General features: G+C 42.0%; 1 protein-coding gene across 8 annotated transcripts in view; it reads right to left on the bottom strand.

The window, feature by feature from the left end:
* PIGW (phosphatidylinositol glycan anchor biosynthesis class W) overlaps positions 1–15927 on the bottom strand; it is a 76992-nt gene that overhangs the window by 14596 nt on the left and 46469 nt on the right. For 7 of the 8 annotated variants that reach the window (XM_069226548.1, XM_069226551.1, XM_069226546.1 and 4 more), the window contains one exon: positions 12169–14070. The exons of the other annotated variant lie outside the window; for it this stretch is intronic. In XM_069226548.1, the coding sequence (XP_069082649.1) occupies positions 12537–14060 (1524 nt within the window). In that variant the 5' untranslated portion in view covers positions 14061–14070 and the 3' untranslated portion in view covers positions 12169–12536. Of the gene's footprint in view, positions 1–12168; positions 14071–15927 lie in introns of those variants that run through there. 8 annotated transcript variants of the gene reach the window in all.

The following is a 15927-nucleotide window of genomic DNA, read 5'->3' as shown; positions in this document are numbered from 1 at the left end:
GGGGCGGGGCCGCACGGGTGGCAGCGGCGGGAAAAGCAGGAAAGCGCACAGCAATAGAAAAAGAAACAGTGGAAAGCAAAGAGCAAAAGAGAAATGGCAGGAAACAGTGGAAAGCAAAGAGCAAGAGAGAAATGGCAAGAAACAGTGGAAAGCAAAGAGCAAAAGAGAAATGGCAGGAAACAGTGGAAAGCAAAGAGCAAAAGAGAAAAGGCAAGAAACAGTTGAAGGTCAAGAGAAGAATCTGAAATATCTGGACACCCTAGCAAGGTGTGGCAGGGGCCTGGGCAGGCGGAGCTGCAGCGGCGGGGAAGCGACCTACCCGAGGGTCAAGGGTCGCTGTCTCTGCCGCGCAGCGGCTGCCATAAGAGAGGGGTGGGGGAGGAGGGGTCAGCTGGGAGGCCGGAGGGAGGACAGCGAATGGGAGTGGGGGGGCCGGGCCGCACGGGTGGCAGCGGCGGGAAAGGCGGGAAAAAGCGGGAAAGCGCACAGCAAGAGAAAAAGAAACAGTGGAAAGCAAAGAGCAAAAGAAAAATGGCAAGAAACAGTGGAAAGCAAAGAGCAAAAGAGAAATGGCAGGAAACAGTGGAAAGCAAAGAGCAAAAGAGAAATGGCAGGAAACAGTGGAAAGCAAAGAGCAAAAGAGAAATGGCAAGAAACAGTGGAAAGCAAAGAGCAAAAGAGAAATGGCAAGAAACAGTGGAAAGCAAAGAGCAAAAGAGAAATGGCAGGAAACAGTGGAAAGCAAAGAGCAAAAGAGAAAAGGCAAGAAACAGTTGAAGGTCAAGAGAAGAACCTGAAATACCTTAACACCCTAGCAAGGTGTGGCAGGGGCCTGGGCAGGCGGAGCTGCAGCGGCGGGGAAGCGACCTACCCGAGGGTCAAGTACTGGCAACAAATGGCAAATACGTCAACTATAATAAATGAAAAGCGGTGAGAGTACTTATCTTGACTGCGAGCAGCAAGAAAAGAGAACTTGTTGTTCGCAGTCAATATAGTTATACTTGATGTCCCAATAGTTGTTTTCCTTGATGAGGTCACTTTGTAGTTTTATCACTTTTTCTCTTTGGGAAATGTAGTTCTTTCTTGGCTGCTGTAAAATTAAAGCAAGAAAAGACTGCATAATATGAGCCTCCGGTCTTGTATGAAAATGAAATTTCTTTCTGATAAAGGCTGCTAACTAATTCTGCTCTGATTGAAGGGAAAAAAGTCACATGAAAACTTTGTGTTCAGTTGACCTTCTCTGAAAACCGGAACATGTGCAAAATATTTATTTTGATAAACAATTTTTTTAGTGGTTTCAAATACAAAGGCAGTCACATCTTTGTCAGTGAACATTTAGCCACAGTAATGCAGTACGTATGACACATAGCAAGGACGGTAGTGTGTTAAGATGCAACTTTCACGTAAATAAAGACCACTTGAAGAGGTACAGCTAGTTCACTTCTTTATTTGAATCAGAAGTACAGGTAAAAACATCTCAGCCATCCGTCCGGCTCAGGCACTGGTCAATTCAATTAGAATGTTAACATTCTGTGCGGAATCAAGCAGTGCTGAATTCCACTGTGATGACTTAGTTACCACCACAGTCCATGAAATACAACTCATGTCAAACTTGTATATACCACATCTCCCTCCCATAAACTATAAAGCAACCCAAACACAAAGAACATTACTACAAAAACAAATATACTCTTACTACTGCAGGAGAAAAATTCAAGACTTAGATCGTTGCTGCACAAGACGCATGAATAAAATCACTTTAAAATATAATCCTTTAGATACAACAGAGTTTTGACATCTCTACCGAAACTCCATCTAACAGCACATTTCGATTTAGCATCATTCCTGACAATCTTCTTAGCTAATTGACTATTATCTATATTGTCATTTCTATCTCCCATCTGGGATTCACCCCTTCCACCAAGATTCTCTTTATCTCTGTAGATTATCACTCTGTTTAAGTTCCACACACAGTGATCATCTGCTTTAATTGCAATTGTGAATGGTTTGATTACCCATATGGGCTAAGTTAATTTTTCACAACCATTCCCCCATCCAAGTCTTTTTTATCATCACCCAGTCACCTACCCAACCACCATTTCTTGACTGAATTTCTTCTGTCAAAATGTTGTTTGCTAGTCCTTATACCATTGTCTTCTGTAAGCCTCCAGTTTTCTGAAACCACTCTCTTTCCTCTGTCACACAAGAACTTGTTCACCCAAGACGGTCCAAGATCAGTAATAGGTTGCCACGAAACAATACAAAAGGGGACTCCCAAGTAGTGGTATGGGGGAGGTCTAAATATGCCTACCCTCTTGACCACCTCTTCTCTGCAACATAATTGGTTACTCTTTGCCTTAGCAACTGCCTTTTAGTGCATGATTAAACCTCTCAACCATCTAATTTCTTTTAGGATGATAGAGAGTACCTCTTGAGTTTTATGCCTCAACCTGCCAGAAAATCCTCCATCTCTTTCCATACTAGTTGTACCCCATTGTCTGGGAGTAATATTAACGGAATCCCCTCTTTCAATATCACATCTCTCAAGAACACTATCACACTCTTCATTTCAATGTTTTTGGTAATGCAAATTTCAGGCCACCTGGAGAACATATCCATCACCGCAATTATATAATTCTTTGAAATATCTCCATGAATAGGCCCTAGTATATCGAGCGATATCTTGCCAGGGACCCAAAGGTCAACTTCTGACAATCATGGGTTGAACCTTGTGTTTCATGGCCTTCTCTTGAATAGCACACCGTACACATTCTTTCACCACTCTTTCCATACCTGGCCAACAGTAAGAAGAACGCATCCTCTCTTTAGTTTTCTTTGAGATGCCCATATGGCTTTTATGTGTTTCACCCAACAACACACTTCAGTTTGCTCGGGGGAACCAACCTGGTACCTCTAACCAACAAGTCTCCATCAAACACTAGTTGATCCTTACCCCCCCCCCCCCCCCAAAGAAATCTTCACCTTCGATTCCACCTTGATCTTTGTATTTCTATCCCACCTACTACAGATTCATAACTTTATTTAATACCTCATCTGCCCTTACTTCTTCTTGCTACTGCTCTTCAGATAAAATTTCATAACCAATCTCACAGACACTCAATTTGTTTAAAATCATCACTCATTTCTTCCTCAGAACATTTACTCATAGCCAGCACTAGTCTTGACAAGGCATCTGCAGAAATGTTCTCTATGCCTGGAGCATATTTTACCTCAAAGTCGTATTCCTTCAGACTCACCACTCATTTAGAAATTCTGCTTGAAACAGCATCGATCCCTTTAGATTTGAAGACCTGACATAGGGGTTTGTGATCGCTCCTCACCACAAACAAACTCCCCCATAAAAACGTAATTGTACCGCTAGGGCTTTTCTATAACAGAGTATTTGGTCTCAGCCTCCCTTACGCTTCTGGAAATAAAAATATAGGTGTTTTCGGGCCCAACTACAACTTGCTGCAATAATGCGCCTAAACCTTTAAGGCTAGCATCAGTGATTAATATAGATTTTTCCTTGGGGTCAAAAGTTTTTCAACTTCGGTGCCACGGCTAGTTTGCTCTTGAAGTCCTCAAATTCCCTTTCACATTCTGAGCACCATAAAAATTCCCCCCTTTTTTCAATAAACATCTCATATTTGAACAAAGCCCAGCAAAGTCCTTAAAGAACTTGTTACAGTATTCAGCCATGCCTAGAACACGCATAAGTTCCTCTTTGGTTGTGGGAGAAACCATGTCTTGGATGGTGTTAATCACATCTGCTTTAGGGACTATACCACCAATTGTGATTGTGTGACCTAAATAATCAATGGAGTTGGTACTGAACTAGCATTTCTCTGCTTTGACTGTCAGATTATGTTCACATAGTTTGTTTAGAACTTTTCTGACCCTTACACTGTGTTCAATAGTATCCTTTCCAATTAGAAGTATATTGCCTGATACACACATACCCCATCAATACCGCTATTTTTTTTTTCTCCATTATACGTTGAAAGACTGAGGCAGCTGAGATTAACCCAAATGGTACACTAACAAACCTAACATACCAAAAGGTGTCACAAATGCCATAAGACTTCTGGGTGGTTCATCTAATTCGATCTGATGCAAGTCCTCGCAAAACGGACAATCATTGACCTTGGTTTGATCGGTTTCCGTCACAGGCACTAGGCCCAGCCACACAACTGAGTTACCATTTTTATTGGGAGACTTGGGGAAATAGTAGGTGGCAGGAAATGTGTTGCTCCAGCAGATTCCAGACTTTCCATTGCAGAAATGTGAGGAAAATGTGTTTTTTTTGGTCAAAGTTTGAGGTTTGCAAAGGATTTTGGGTAACATAAGCTGATGAGAGCCGTGCAGGTCACCCCACCCTGGATACCCCTAGATGTCTACATTTCAAACATGTACAGGTTTGTTTGCTAGGTTTCCCTAGGTGCTGACTGAGTTGGGGTTCAAAATCCACACCTACCCACATTGGTAAAAAACTGTGGTGGCCATTCCAACACTGGCGGGCGGCAGTTGCCGCCCGCCAGGCGGGAACCGCCAATCAGCCGCCACGCGGTCAAAAGACCACTGCTGGCATTCCGACCTTCCCGTTGGGCCAGCGGGCGCTAACCATGTTAGCACCCGCCGGCCCAGCGGGAAGGAGGCCTGCAACACAGAAGCCGGCTCCGAATGGAGCCGCCGGTGTTGCGGGGGCGTGCGACGGGTGCAGTTGCACCTGTCGCGCTTTTCACTGTCTGCTAGGCAGACAGTGAAAAGCCGCCCTGGGCCCTGTTAGGGGACCCCTGCACTGCCCATGCCAGTGGCATGGGCAGTGCAGGGGCCCCCAGGGGCTCCAGGACACCCGTTCCCGCCAGCCTCTTCCTGGCAGTGAAAACCACCAGAAACAGGCTGGCGGGAAGGGGGTCAGAATCCCCAAGGCAGCGCTGCCCTGGCGGATTCGCCCAGCCGGGGGAAAACCGGCAGTCCCGGTTTTCTGATGGGCTTGGAAGCACCGCCAGCCTGTTGGCGGTGCTTCCGTCATTCGTGGCCCTGGCGGTCTTGGACCGCCAGGGTCAGAATGACCCCCTTTATGTTTTCAGTAGAAAAATGTGATGAATTAATGTTGTGTTTTGGGTCATTTACAGTCGCAGGCACTAGGTCTACCCACGGAAGTGAGCCGAATGGATGGAAATGTGTGGCTCCCCACAGATTCCAGAACTTTTTATCACAGATTTTTTTTTCTTTTTTTTGTAAACATATTTTTATTGCAGTTTCAGTTATCCACTTAACATGTAGTCATGGTACAATACAACATATAGCAGCGATTTTTGTTTCGATACAGTGGTTCAACTCAAATCCATACATTTCTGATCCCCTACAAAACTGGGACCCTAAGAACTCACCCAGCTTCCCTTCCCTTATCAACCCCAACTTCGTCCTCCCCCCTTTAGTGAGTCCATTGGTGTATTTCGTGAGGAGAATTGTGCGTTGGGGTTAGATACATATTTCCTCTCTTTATGTGTGGCAGCATCAGGTTCCCTAACAGTAAAAAGGGTCCGTCAACAGGTGGTGCACGATTGGGTCCTTATAGTCTGTTATTCAGTCATTAAGTCAAGGGACCAGATCAGTCTGGATCATCCATTACTACCTCCCATCCTCGCGCTATTTCTGGTGGTCTCATTCCTCTCTTGGCCTCTCTGTGAAGAACATCTCCCTCGCATCTAGCCCATTTATTCAATTCCCTTTCCCACTGGGATATCCTTGGTCCTGTCGGATTTGTCCAGGTTATTGCAATTTCCCTCTTAGTCAGCACGTAACCTTCTATCACAGAAATGTGAGGAAAATATGTTTTTAGTCAAAGGGGTAAAAACAAATCCTGTTGAGAGCCACGCAAGTCACCTCACCCTGGATATCCCCAGGTGTCTAGTCTTCAAAATTCTTCAATATTGTGTATTGGCCCATTTCCTTTTGCAGGCAGTAGGCCTACCCACACAAGCAAGGTACAAGTTTTATCGGAATACTTGTGGGAGCATAGAATAGCAGAACAATTGTTATTACCAATTGGATTTTGCTGCATTTGTGCCTTCCAAATGTAAGCCAGTGCATAACAAAGAAGACATTCGGCAAAATCCCCTCTAAATCACACAATAGTACGGGTACCCATAAATCCAGAGATGTACAAATAACCAGCGCTCCCTAAACTCCATATATTGTTTCCATTTTAGAAATAGAGCTTTCCTTGATATCTAATCTTCACTCTACATGTTTCACCACATGAATTGATCTATACTCAGTACCCAATTAAAAACCACTGTATGGTGCAGCCCAGTAGTTGGCTCTGGGTACCTTGGAGAACCTACAAATCCTATATATATCCCTGCAACCAGAAGGGTCTAGCAGACTTGTATAAATCGAAAATCATGACAAAAAGCTACAGATGAAAACAAATGGCCATTTTGTATCTACTCATTTTCAATATTTCTTTATAACAACTTTTTACCTTGAGAAAATCTTGAGAGCACAAGAAATAGGAAAAATGGGCTATATTTTTGAAAAATGCCAAAACTGGTGCAAAGTTAATTTTTTTGATTCAGCATGTTCCTGAAAGCTGGAAAGATGGCAACTTTAGTACAGCAAGAGGGTTGGGCCTGGCAAGATGGCTGCCTAGACACGTCTGCCAAAGCTCCTGTTCAAAGCTGAAAACTTTGCCATAATCCTGCGTCCCCTGGCCCCCTGAAACATTAAAAAAACGACAGATGGATCAGCTGTAGTCCCTTCCCTTGAACCTGAGTTGACTCCCCCACCACCCGACCCAAGGACAACACCCGTGGGCCATTGTAGACTGCACCAGGCTGGAGGTGGATCATCAAGTAGGGAGAGATTGAAGTGGAGGTGCAGCCGGAGGCAGAACCTGGTCGGACTTATATCGGAATGTCGGCTGTGGAGTGGTGGTTCGGTGGCTATGGTAGGAGAGACAAGGCTGCCTGAATGACCCATAGCAACAGAGTTGCGCTGCAGCAGGCTGGTTACGTGCTGAGACCTGATCAGAAGCAAGGTCCTGGTAGCGACCTAAGGCCCGAGCACACACAACTCGGACGGGCTGGGACAAAGGTTCGCATGGATGAAAGGGTGACTCTGGCCCAACCCCCTGCGCTGCAAGAGTTGCATAAAAAAAAGTGTGCGGTGGGGAATTGACCAGACTTCACCACGGTGAGTAAAAACTGCACGGGAGCAACAAGGTGATCGGTGGAGAGTGTCAGGTGAATCCTGAATGTCCCTGGGGGAGGGGCAGGTGAGACCAGTTTCCTGGGACTGATGGACAGTGAGACAGGATCACCGCAGCAGATGTTATGGGAGGGCGAGGAGAACTGTGAGAAACCGAATGTAGAGTTTAGCAGTATGAAGCAGACCTTAAGGAGATTAGATGAAATGAGTGGACTTGCAGAAACGGTGGGAAGGTGATAGGAGATCTGGCACGAGGGGACTGTGGGAGCAGACATCCCCTCACTGGAGGAAGACGTTCCCTTGCTGGGGCACACAGCAGCTCCATTTCCTACAACACAACGCTAAAACTTTTACCACCCTCTCACGGACACAGGAGAGATGCTGTGGGTGACAGGGCCTCTATAATGGTTATCTACAGTTTGGCTATAGTTCATGAGCTCCCAGGTTGCAGTCGGTGACAGGGAACCCTGGTGTGACGCCCAGGTGACGACTTGGGTCCTCCTGGATAAAAAACATCTCTGCTGCCTACAGAAGGAGTACTTCACATTACTGGGATATCCAAATGTGCATTTTGATAATGTTAATTGCAAAAGTACTAAGAACGTACTTCGAAATCCGGCTGCTATTCAGATTATTCAATTTGTTAGTTGCCAGACTCATAAATTAGACCATATATTAGATCCCATCTTCACCAATATTAGCAACACGACCACAGATCTCGTGGTCCCTATGAAATTTCAGGGGTTGAGTGGTCCTGTCTGGGCGCGCCCCTGGTATTCACTCAAACTTCCTGAATTAAAGGAGGAAGCAAAAAACGTTTGAAAGGACATGCAATAAAAGGTATGATGGGCCTAGTAAAGCATGATACAAGAAAGACATGAAAAAATACCAATCTGCAATAAGAGAAGCAAAAGTCACATATTTACGCAAAAAAAAAAAAAATTGCCCCCAACTCATCTAAAGAGCTACTCAAGGTGGTGAACAGCCTGAGGAAACCAGCTGCGTGAAGCAGGCCCCTTCCTTCAGAGGAGCACTGCAATATATTCACCAACTTCTTAGAAAAAGTGAATATTCTTCTTTCCCTACCTAAAGACATGATGCCCAATTTATCATCTGCAACACTAAGTCCAGGGGAAAACATACTGTCTGCCTTGGTTGCATATTTTCCGGCAATCTGCAAAGATGACATGGAGGAAATCCTTAAATCAATTAAATTTGGGTCACCAGATAACCCCCGGCGTCCCTCCCTCCGATCTACTCAGGAATGGAGGTAATATAATCCTATCCAGTCTGATGGCCATTTATAACCACTTTTTGGAAACCGGGAGTGTCCCCTCAGCATGGTAACACACCCCCTATGGGCACAGAACTATAGACTAATATCCCTCCTCTTAGGAATTAGTAAGTCTCTTGAGAAGTACGTCAACAAGCACCTATTCTCTTTTCTAGAAGCACATGCCTTCCTACACCCTACATAAATGGTTCAGGCCTGGTAGTAGAGCATGGAGACTGTGCTGCTAGAAGTCACAGACGAATTGAGAGCAATCTTTGATGATGGTGTTGCAGCAGCAATAATTTTGCTAGATCAGAACGCAGCCTTTAATACCATCTCCCACCCTGATTTAATACAAAGACTGGGGGAGGCAGAAATTACAGGAGCCTCACTCACCGCCTTTCTCAAAAACATTGAAGTTTTCAGGTCTGTGAAGACTCCATGTGCTTGGCAACCCAGCCTTTGAAATGTGGGGTCCCAAGGGCTCATCTTTGAGTTCCCACACTTTTTAATTTGTATGTGTGTCCACTGGCTGACACAGAGTGAGTTTATGACCTTGCACTGGTCTCCTACATAGATTGTGATCTCGCTCTCTGCAGATTCTGAAGAACTAAATGCCCACTTAAAGCAGGTAACAAACTGGATGTCCGCCAGCTGCCTGAAATTAAACGGGGACAAAACAAAAGGTCCTAGTTGTATCCAACAATTCCTATACCTGGATGGAACTAAACTGGCCAGAAAGCCTTGGTCCATACCCTTTGCCTGCCTCTGCAGTTAAAAGCCTTGTATTCTGGATCAACACCAAACTTTCTATGGAGGTACAAGCCAGAAAACTTGCAGTATGTGTTTTAGAATATCCAGGACTTTGAGAAAATTGTTGAGCTGGATTCCCGCCCCCTTGCGAGGAGTGGTAATGCAAGGTCTGGCCAGCTCATGCCTGGACTATGGGAACTCTCTTTACCCTGGCAGTCCTAAATATGTGACAAGGAGGTTGCAAGTGGTCAAGAATTCTGCTGCCCGGAACCGCCACAAAATTCCCAATTATTCTATTGCTCCAGCCTTAGCAGCTTTGCACTGGCTGCCGATGCATAAAAGAATCCAGTTCAAGTCACTCTGTCTAGCCCACTGCACTATACACAGTATGGGTCCTCAGCTAATACAGCGTCTGCTGAACCCCTACATCCTGAGGAGACTGCTACATTCTGGGGACCAAAGATTACTGTTAGTCCCCATGATCAATAGGGCAAGAAGTGGCAGTAGCTTCTTCACTTATCTGCCTCCTATACTATGGAATTCCCTTCCACTGAACATTAGAATGATTCAATGTGAGCTCAGCTTACAGAAGCAGCTGAAGACTTTTCTATTTTAGTCCTCGCTGAGGTATGCAGAAATGTCCTGTAGCTACCTTTTTTGTTGCCAGTGGTGGGAGGCCTGTTGGGAAGCCATGCACTTTAGAAATCTTGCGGAATTAGTATTATAACTTTTCTCTACCACACGTGTTCATTTGTAAAATCATTCAAAAAGGTTGCGGAAAACAATGCTTGCAACATTCATCTAATATCCTGAATATTATCTACAAAAACAAACATCATAGGTTTTGATATCCAAAAAATAATTTATTTTAAGATTGTTTTTATATACTTGTTCTCAACTTACATGTTTATAGGGTTTGATAAATCCAATTTCCACAAATCGACCACTTAATTATTATATGTGGTACATTATCAGCTTTCCCAGAACACCAGGCCTTGGCTAAATGTGTTTGCTACATTCTTCAAATGTGGAGTAGAAGCAATATAAATGTAGACTAATAAATGACTAATCTGCCTTATTACATGTGTTTAAGCCAGGGCAATAAGAAAGGACGACAGTTTGAAGGGAAGAACAGGAGGAAATCAATACATGGGAATATGTTAGACAATAAGACTAAAAAAACAATTAAAATAATTACATATGATTTGATAGCATACTGACTGTCTAATAAAGAGAAAATGGAATTTGAAACATAGAAGGCTCTGTTGATTAAATATGTTAAAACCTCTTCCTCAAACACGAATATATATTCTACACATGTGAAAATGACTGCCATTAAAAGAAGTAACAGATAAGACATTTTAGAAACATTTAAGGACACAAAAGGTACTTGGATACCAGCTCTCCCCCCCAAGACACCTTTGGTAATCTAAGAGACAGAGACGACCACAAACTGGTTGGTGTCTTCACACCTATTTGCCCTCAAGATGATATCTACCTTCAGCTCACTTACTGATGAGTCCTGCTTGGTGGTAAATATAGTTTGGGCAGACAGCATGGCTGCACCCTAATAGAGGTGCCATCTAACCCCCAAGGACAACACAGTGGCCTGCAATATAGGACCCCTTTTCCATGAGGAGTCTCTGTAAACATGGAACTATTGTGGACTAAATTGGATTGAGATGGAGATGATCAGGAATACCCCTTTGAGTTAAACAGTTGTCAATACAGATAACTTGTGCCACCTGGAAGAAAACAATAGAATCAGTCAATCACCCACTTCATAATCCATCTTCTCCAGAGAGCTGTCTGGATCGAATACACACAAATTTCCACCAGACCAGCCACCTGAGTATGATACTCGTTTGTTGCTTCATAGCCACAGCCCCACCCAGTGCATGCTGAAAGCAGGGCACCCATGTAAAACATCCTGCCAAAACCCCCTAGACCCAGGAAAACTCTCAAAGAAGCTATGTGCTGGTGGACTGAAGCAGGAGAAATGTTTCTGCCTACACACATTCACTCTGGCACCAGCAACTTGTTTAACTACATATGTTTGACAACCCCCGCCCCTTTTACACCATCTCATGCACCCACTTGCCTTAGTCTGGCATGATCACTGCCTCTTCATCAGCCTTGGATACAAATGAGTGAACCCCCCTTTATCTCCCAAGCCATGTTTGAGAGTGACCGTAAACTCCTGGGCTTTGCACTGGTGCCTATTGGACACTTGTGCTTGCCAAATCCAGAGCTTGTGGATTCAACTACGACATACGTGTTTACTGTTGGCCTGTTTAGCAACTTGATCTCAGTCACAGCCTAAGCCAACCCCCTCCAGCAGGAAGTGTGACTCCTCCAGTGACTGGAACCATTGGCACTGTGTTGCTATTGTGCGAACAGTGAAGCGTTCCAAGACCCCTTTGGCCACCACAGTGACAGTGTTTTTAAAAGTGACCAGCATATCACGATATGTCACCATAAAACACCATAAAAAGTTAAAAGTGCTGATAGGTACTAAGTTAGAATGTTTTCTTAATTTTAATATAGCTTTAAAATTTGAATATGCACTTTGGATTGTTTCTTAACTTTTCTAACTATTATTGGGAGATTATTCAGACCTTTGCTATTTATATTTTTACTGTTTCAGTAATAATCCCTACAAGTTGTACCTTCTATATTTATTATGCATGCAATAACTGTATTATGCTGCATGTAGTCTAAACTAGTTCACACCACCTCCCGATGAGCTAGGCCTTCACTGCTCAACTAAGCTACTTTGCATAGACATGGAGGTCCTGCTTTTGGCAGATGACTTTGTATGCTGGTTAGTCAGCAGAGAACATTTGCAATCTGGCATCTGATAGTTCTAAGTGGTGAGCACAACTTTATAGGTCTTCGAAAAAAAAAAGAAAAAAAAAAAAGAAAAAGGTGGATAAAACTATTTTATTCAGTAGAACATGTGTGTACACTTTGAAAATACTAAAACTAGTGGAGACACCCACTTTGTTACATATTTTTCATGTGCAGTTCCTGGTTTAAAGATATGGAAAAACAACCAGTAGCATAAGTGTAACAGACAAACATCACCTGCACCTGTGAAGGCATTTACCTCTCTAGTCAAAAGAATATTGTTCTGAGGCACTGCTTTGTTATTCAACCTGAATAAAATTCAGTTAAAATCTGCTTACAAAAGATGCCTTCCGGAAACTGAACCGACATCCAAAAGATAAAAACCGTATACTTTGATGAGTTATACACCCATTGCACTTATTACAGACCTACTTCAATGAAATTACCAAAACTTTAAAGTTATACTTTTGACATGTAATATATACATGACTAGACAATTGCAAAACATGTACAGTAAAAGGACACTTAATGAAAATGAATTGCTGCTGTGAATGGTATCAATCAACGTATTTACTAGACCAGTCATCACATTGGCTAGCAAGAAAAAAAGCAACTGGTTTCTATTTATGGCATTAATAAGACAGGGATCTGATTGGTTTTGATCTTTTGTGGAGGAAGAAAAGAACGACTCATCAGTTTTCTTATTTTTGAGTAAAGCATTTGAGAAATTCCAAGTACAAGGTACTTTACTTCCATTAATCAAGTGTTGTGCAAAAATTAAAACAAGATCTGCAAAGAATATGGTGGAGAGGAAGGCCAAACACTGTGCAACCACCCATACAATAAAAGGAAGATTAGCCATTCGTCTAGAGTTAGCCTCTATGTATACTTGCAGGATATGAAAAATTATGAAAAGTGTGAAACTGGTTACAAGGAGAAACCCAATTGCTTTCACCCAATCTCCAATCATGGTTCTCTTCCTTAATACATATAGGCCCACTTGCACACCAGCCATGTATATTGCCAGATAGCCAAACACAGAGAAAACCCCTTCTCTATTAGCATTCAAAAATCCTTCCCGGGTGCCTGTGCCATCACTTCCATTCAATATAAACATTTTTAGCGTTGTTGTTTCAAGAGTTAGTTGATACATTACAGCAAGAAAAACAGCCATCATCCAGGATTTGTACACTGGAAGTATTGTCAACACAACAGAAGCTCCAATTCTTACAACTGCCAAAGTGAAGAAGAAGTTCCAGTGGACGCCATATTCAGACATATGTTCATGGTAATCCACTGCTTTCACACTGATGAAACGACATACTCCAAGGAATGCAAGTGGCCAAACAGATATTATCTGTTTTGTTAAGGAACTCCCTTTCTTCTGCAGCACTCCACAATGTTGTCGTGCTTCTGGTGAAACGAGGGCATTTGCAAATATGTAACCACCAACTCCAAAGTCCATGACGCCTGTCCCATAGGTCTCAGTTTTGGCATACCTCCTTGGAAACAATGGAAAATCCACAGCCAGAATGGAGACAGCAGTCAATATGTTAATAAGGACCCGCAAAACAGTAACTGATGGGACATTATTCGATTTTAATTTTGTATTGAGAAGAACATCAATTATTTCTTTAAAGTTCAGCCGAACATAATTATTCCTTTTTGTGTACAACACACAGAGTGTAATTGTGCATAGTGCTGAAAGGCAGAGGGGCACAAAAAGAAGGATAGGACTTAGAATCGTGCAGGACAGAACGACAGGGACCACAAGCAGAATAAAATCTAGCAAGAGACTACATTGCCATGAACACTTTAGCTCTCCCCATTGTAGATGATAAAGGATCAGCAGGAGCCCTCTGCAAACCACACAAACTGGAGGCACACTTAAGCCCAATGTGATTTCTGTTAGGCTTGTTCCATTTAGATTACTCACAAAGGCTTCTTTCAGCACTTTCTCAGACATCCTTCTCGCCCTACAAAGTAAAATTTGATTTCAATTTAAATTGGATATATTATTGATGCAAGGCTAAAACAAGAGGCTAATATATGTGAACCATACATTATTGAAAGCAAATTCATAAACATCCAACTTGCTAGAAAACCACAAAACTATTCAAACCAATATGGTAAATGTTTACAGAGTTTATTTATTCTGAAAACACTTTCTGAATTGGTTACTTTCTGAAAGCTTACACAAGGGAATGTACTAGGAACCAAAACAACTTCTACCTGCATCAACTGTCTAGATTTTTAAACTATTGAAATCAGAACCATTTTTAATCTTAAAATTCCCATGGGAGTTGAAGGTCAAATGCCTAAATATACCTTGCACAATTGTGATTCCACATTATTAAATTTTACTATAGAGATAGGTGGTTGTACTTCAATAACATAACATGCTACGGCAGGGAAATTAGCATTGTAAACTTTTATCACAGAGTTAACATCTTTTACTTATGCTCTGAAACATTGAAGAAAGCCCAAGTTAACAGAACTGGCTTTGGTTGTATAATCACTAGACTAAGATAAATTATGAGTCATATCAGCTCCTAGAAAAACATACCATTTTACACTTTTAAAACCTTTTTAAATAAAAATAAAATAAAAATGTTTCCGCAAAGAAGTTGATTCATGGGCCCCCACAATTACTAAGTTGTTTTTGTTTTCATGGACCAATAAATTATGTGTATTTGTAGAGACTGCCAATGTATCTAATTGCCTCTGTAGTCCAACTGGTGTGAGAGCTAGCAAAACCAAATTTTCGGAGCACAACAAAGCAGAGATTTCATCATCTCCCAATTTTGGGAAAAAGGAATGGGGCAATTTTATATCCTCAGGACGAATGGAAAGATGTAATTAAAGTAGTAAAGGTGTTAATACATAACCTTGTTTTAAAACATCCGTTGTTTTAAGGATTCTGCATGAAATTTCAATTGTCGAACCTAATAGTATACGCACCAAGTTGTCAGAGTAAATTTTCAATATAGGAAATAACTATCATGAATGCGCAAGACTATCAGTTTGTGCCATCACTTGGAATGATCAAAATGATGGAACACACTGCTACAAATCAACAAAAGCCACAAATAATGTAATTGTATTATTATTTGTTTTACATATTTCTTGCATAGTATTTGTAGATAGGTAATGCTGTCTGTTTCAGAATAAGAGGATCAAAAACCTACTTGCTCAAAAGGTGGAATATGTTTATCATTCACCCAGTTTACTAACTGGGATAAAATGACCTTAGCAACGACCTTTCCCATAACATTTAACAAGGCAATAAGATGGTAATTGGAAGGTTCAGAGCTGTCACCTTTTTTGTTCAAGGGATGATTCAACTACTCTTCCAAGAATCAAGTAAACAATTCAAGAAAATACAGTTTATGAAAAGGGATTTAAGTACTTAAGCCCAATTTAAAAGGTGACATTTTCAGTAATGAAACCGGACTACCATCTGGCCCTTAAGCATTGGAATGGTTTATAGATGTGACAACATCAATAATTCCTTCTGAGGCTATCTGTTTAAAACTAGATGGGGTGTGCCTATACTTTACCACTTCAACGTGTACCTGCAAAGAGTGCCAGCATCTTGATTTTCCCTTTCAAGTCTAATTTGTTGTTTTGAGATGGGTTTTTTCATTTTATTATCATCTTTCATTACTAGGGGAATCATAAATAGCCTGGATATAATCAGTAGTTGTAAAAATATCAAGTAATAAGCGATCTTAAAAGTAATCCAAATGAACTATACTAGAATCTATAAGAACAAGTTACTTACCTTCAGTAACGCTTTTTCTGGGGGATACACTAACTACCTGTAGATTCCT

Source organism: Pleurodeles waltl, chromosome 3_2 (genome assembly GCF_031143425.1).
Source record: "Pleurodeles waltl isolate 20211129_DDA chromosome 3_2, aPleWal1.hap1.20221129, whole genome shotgun sequence".
Taxonomy (NCBI): domain Eukaryota; kingdom Metazoa; phylum Chordata; class Amphibia; order Caudata; family Salamandridae; genus Pleurodeles; species Pleurodeles waltl.
This window is presented reverse-complemented; position numbering and strand designations above follow the sequence as displayed.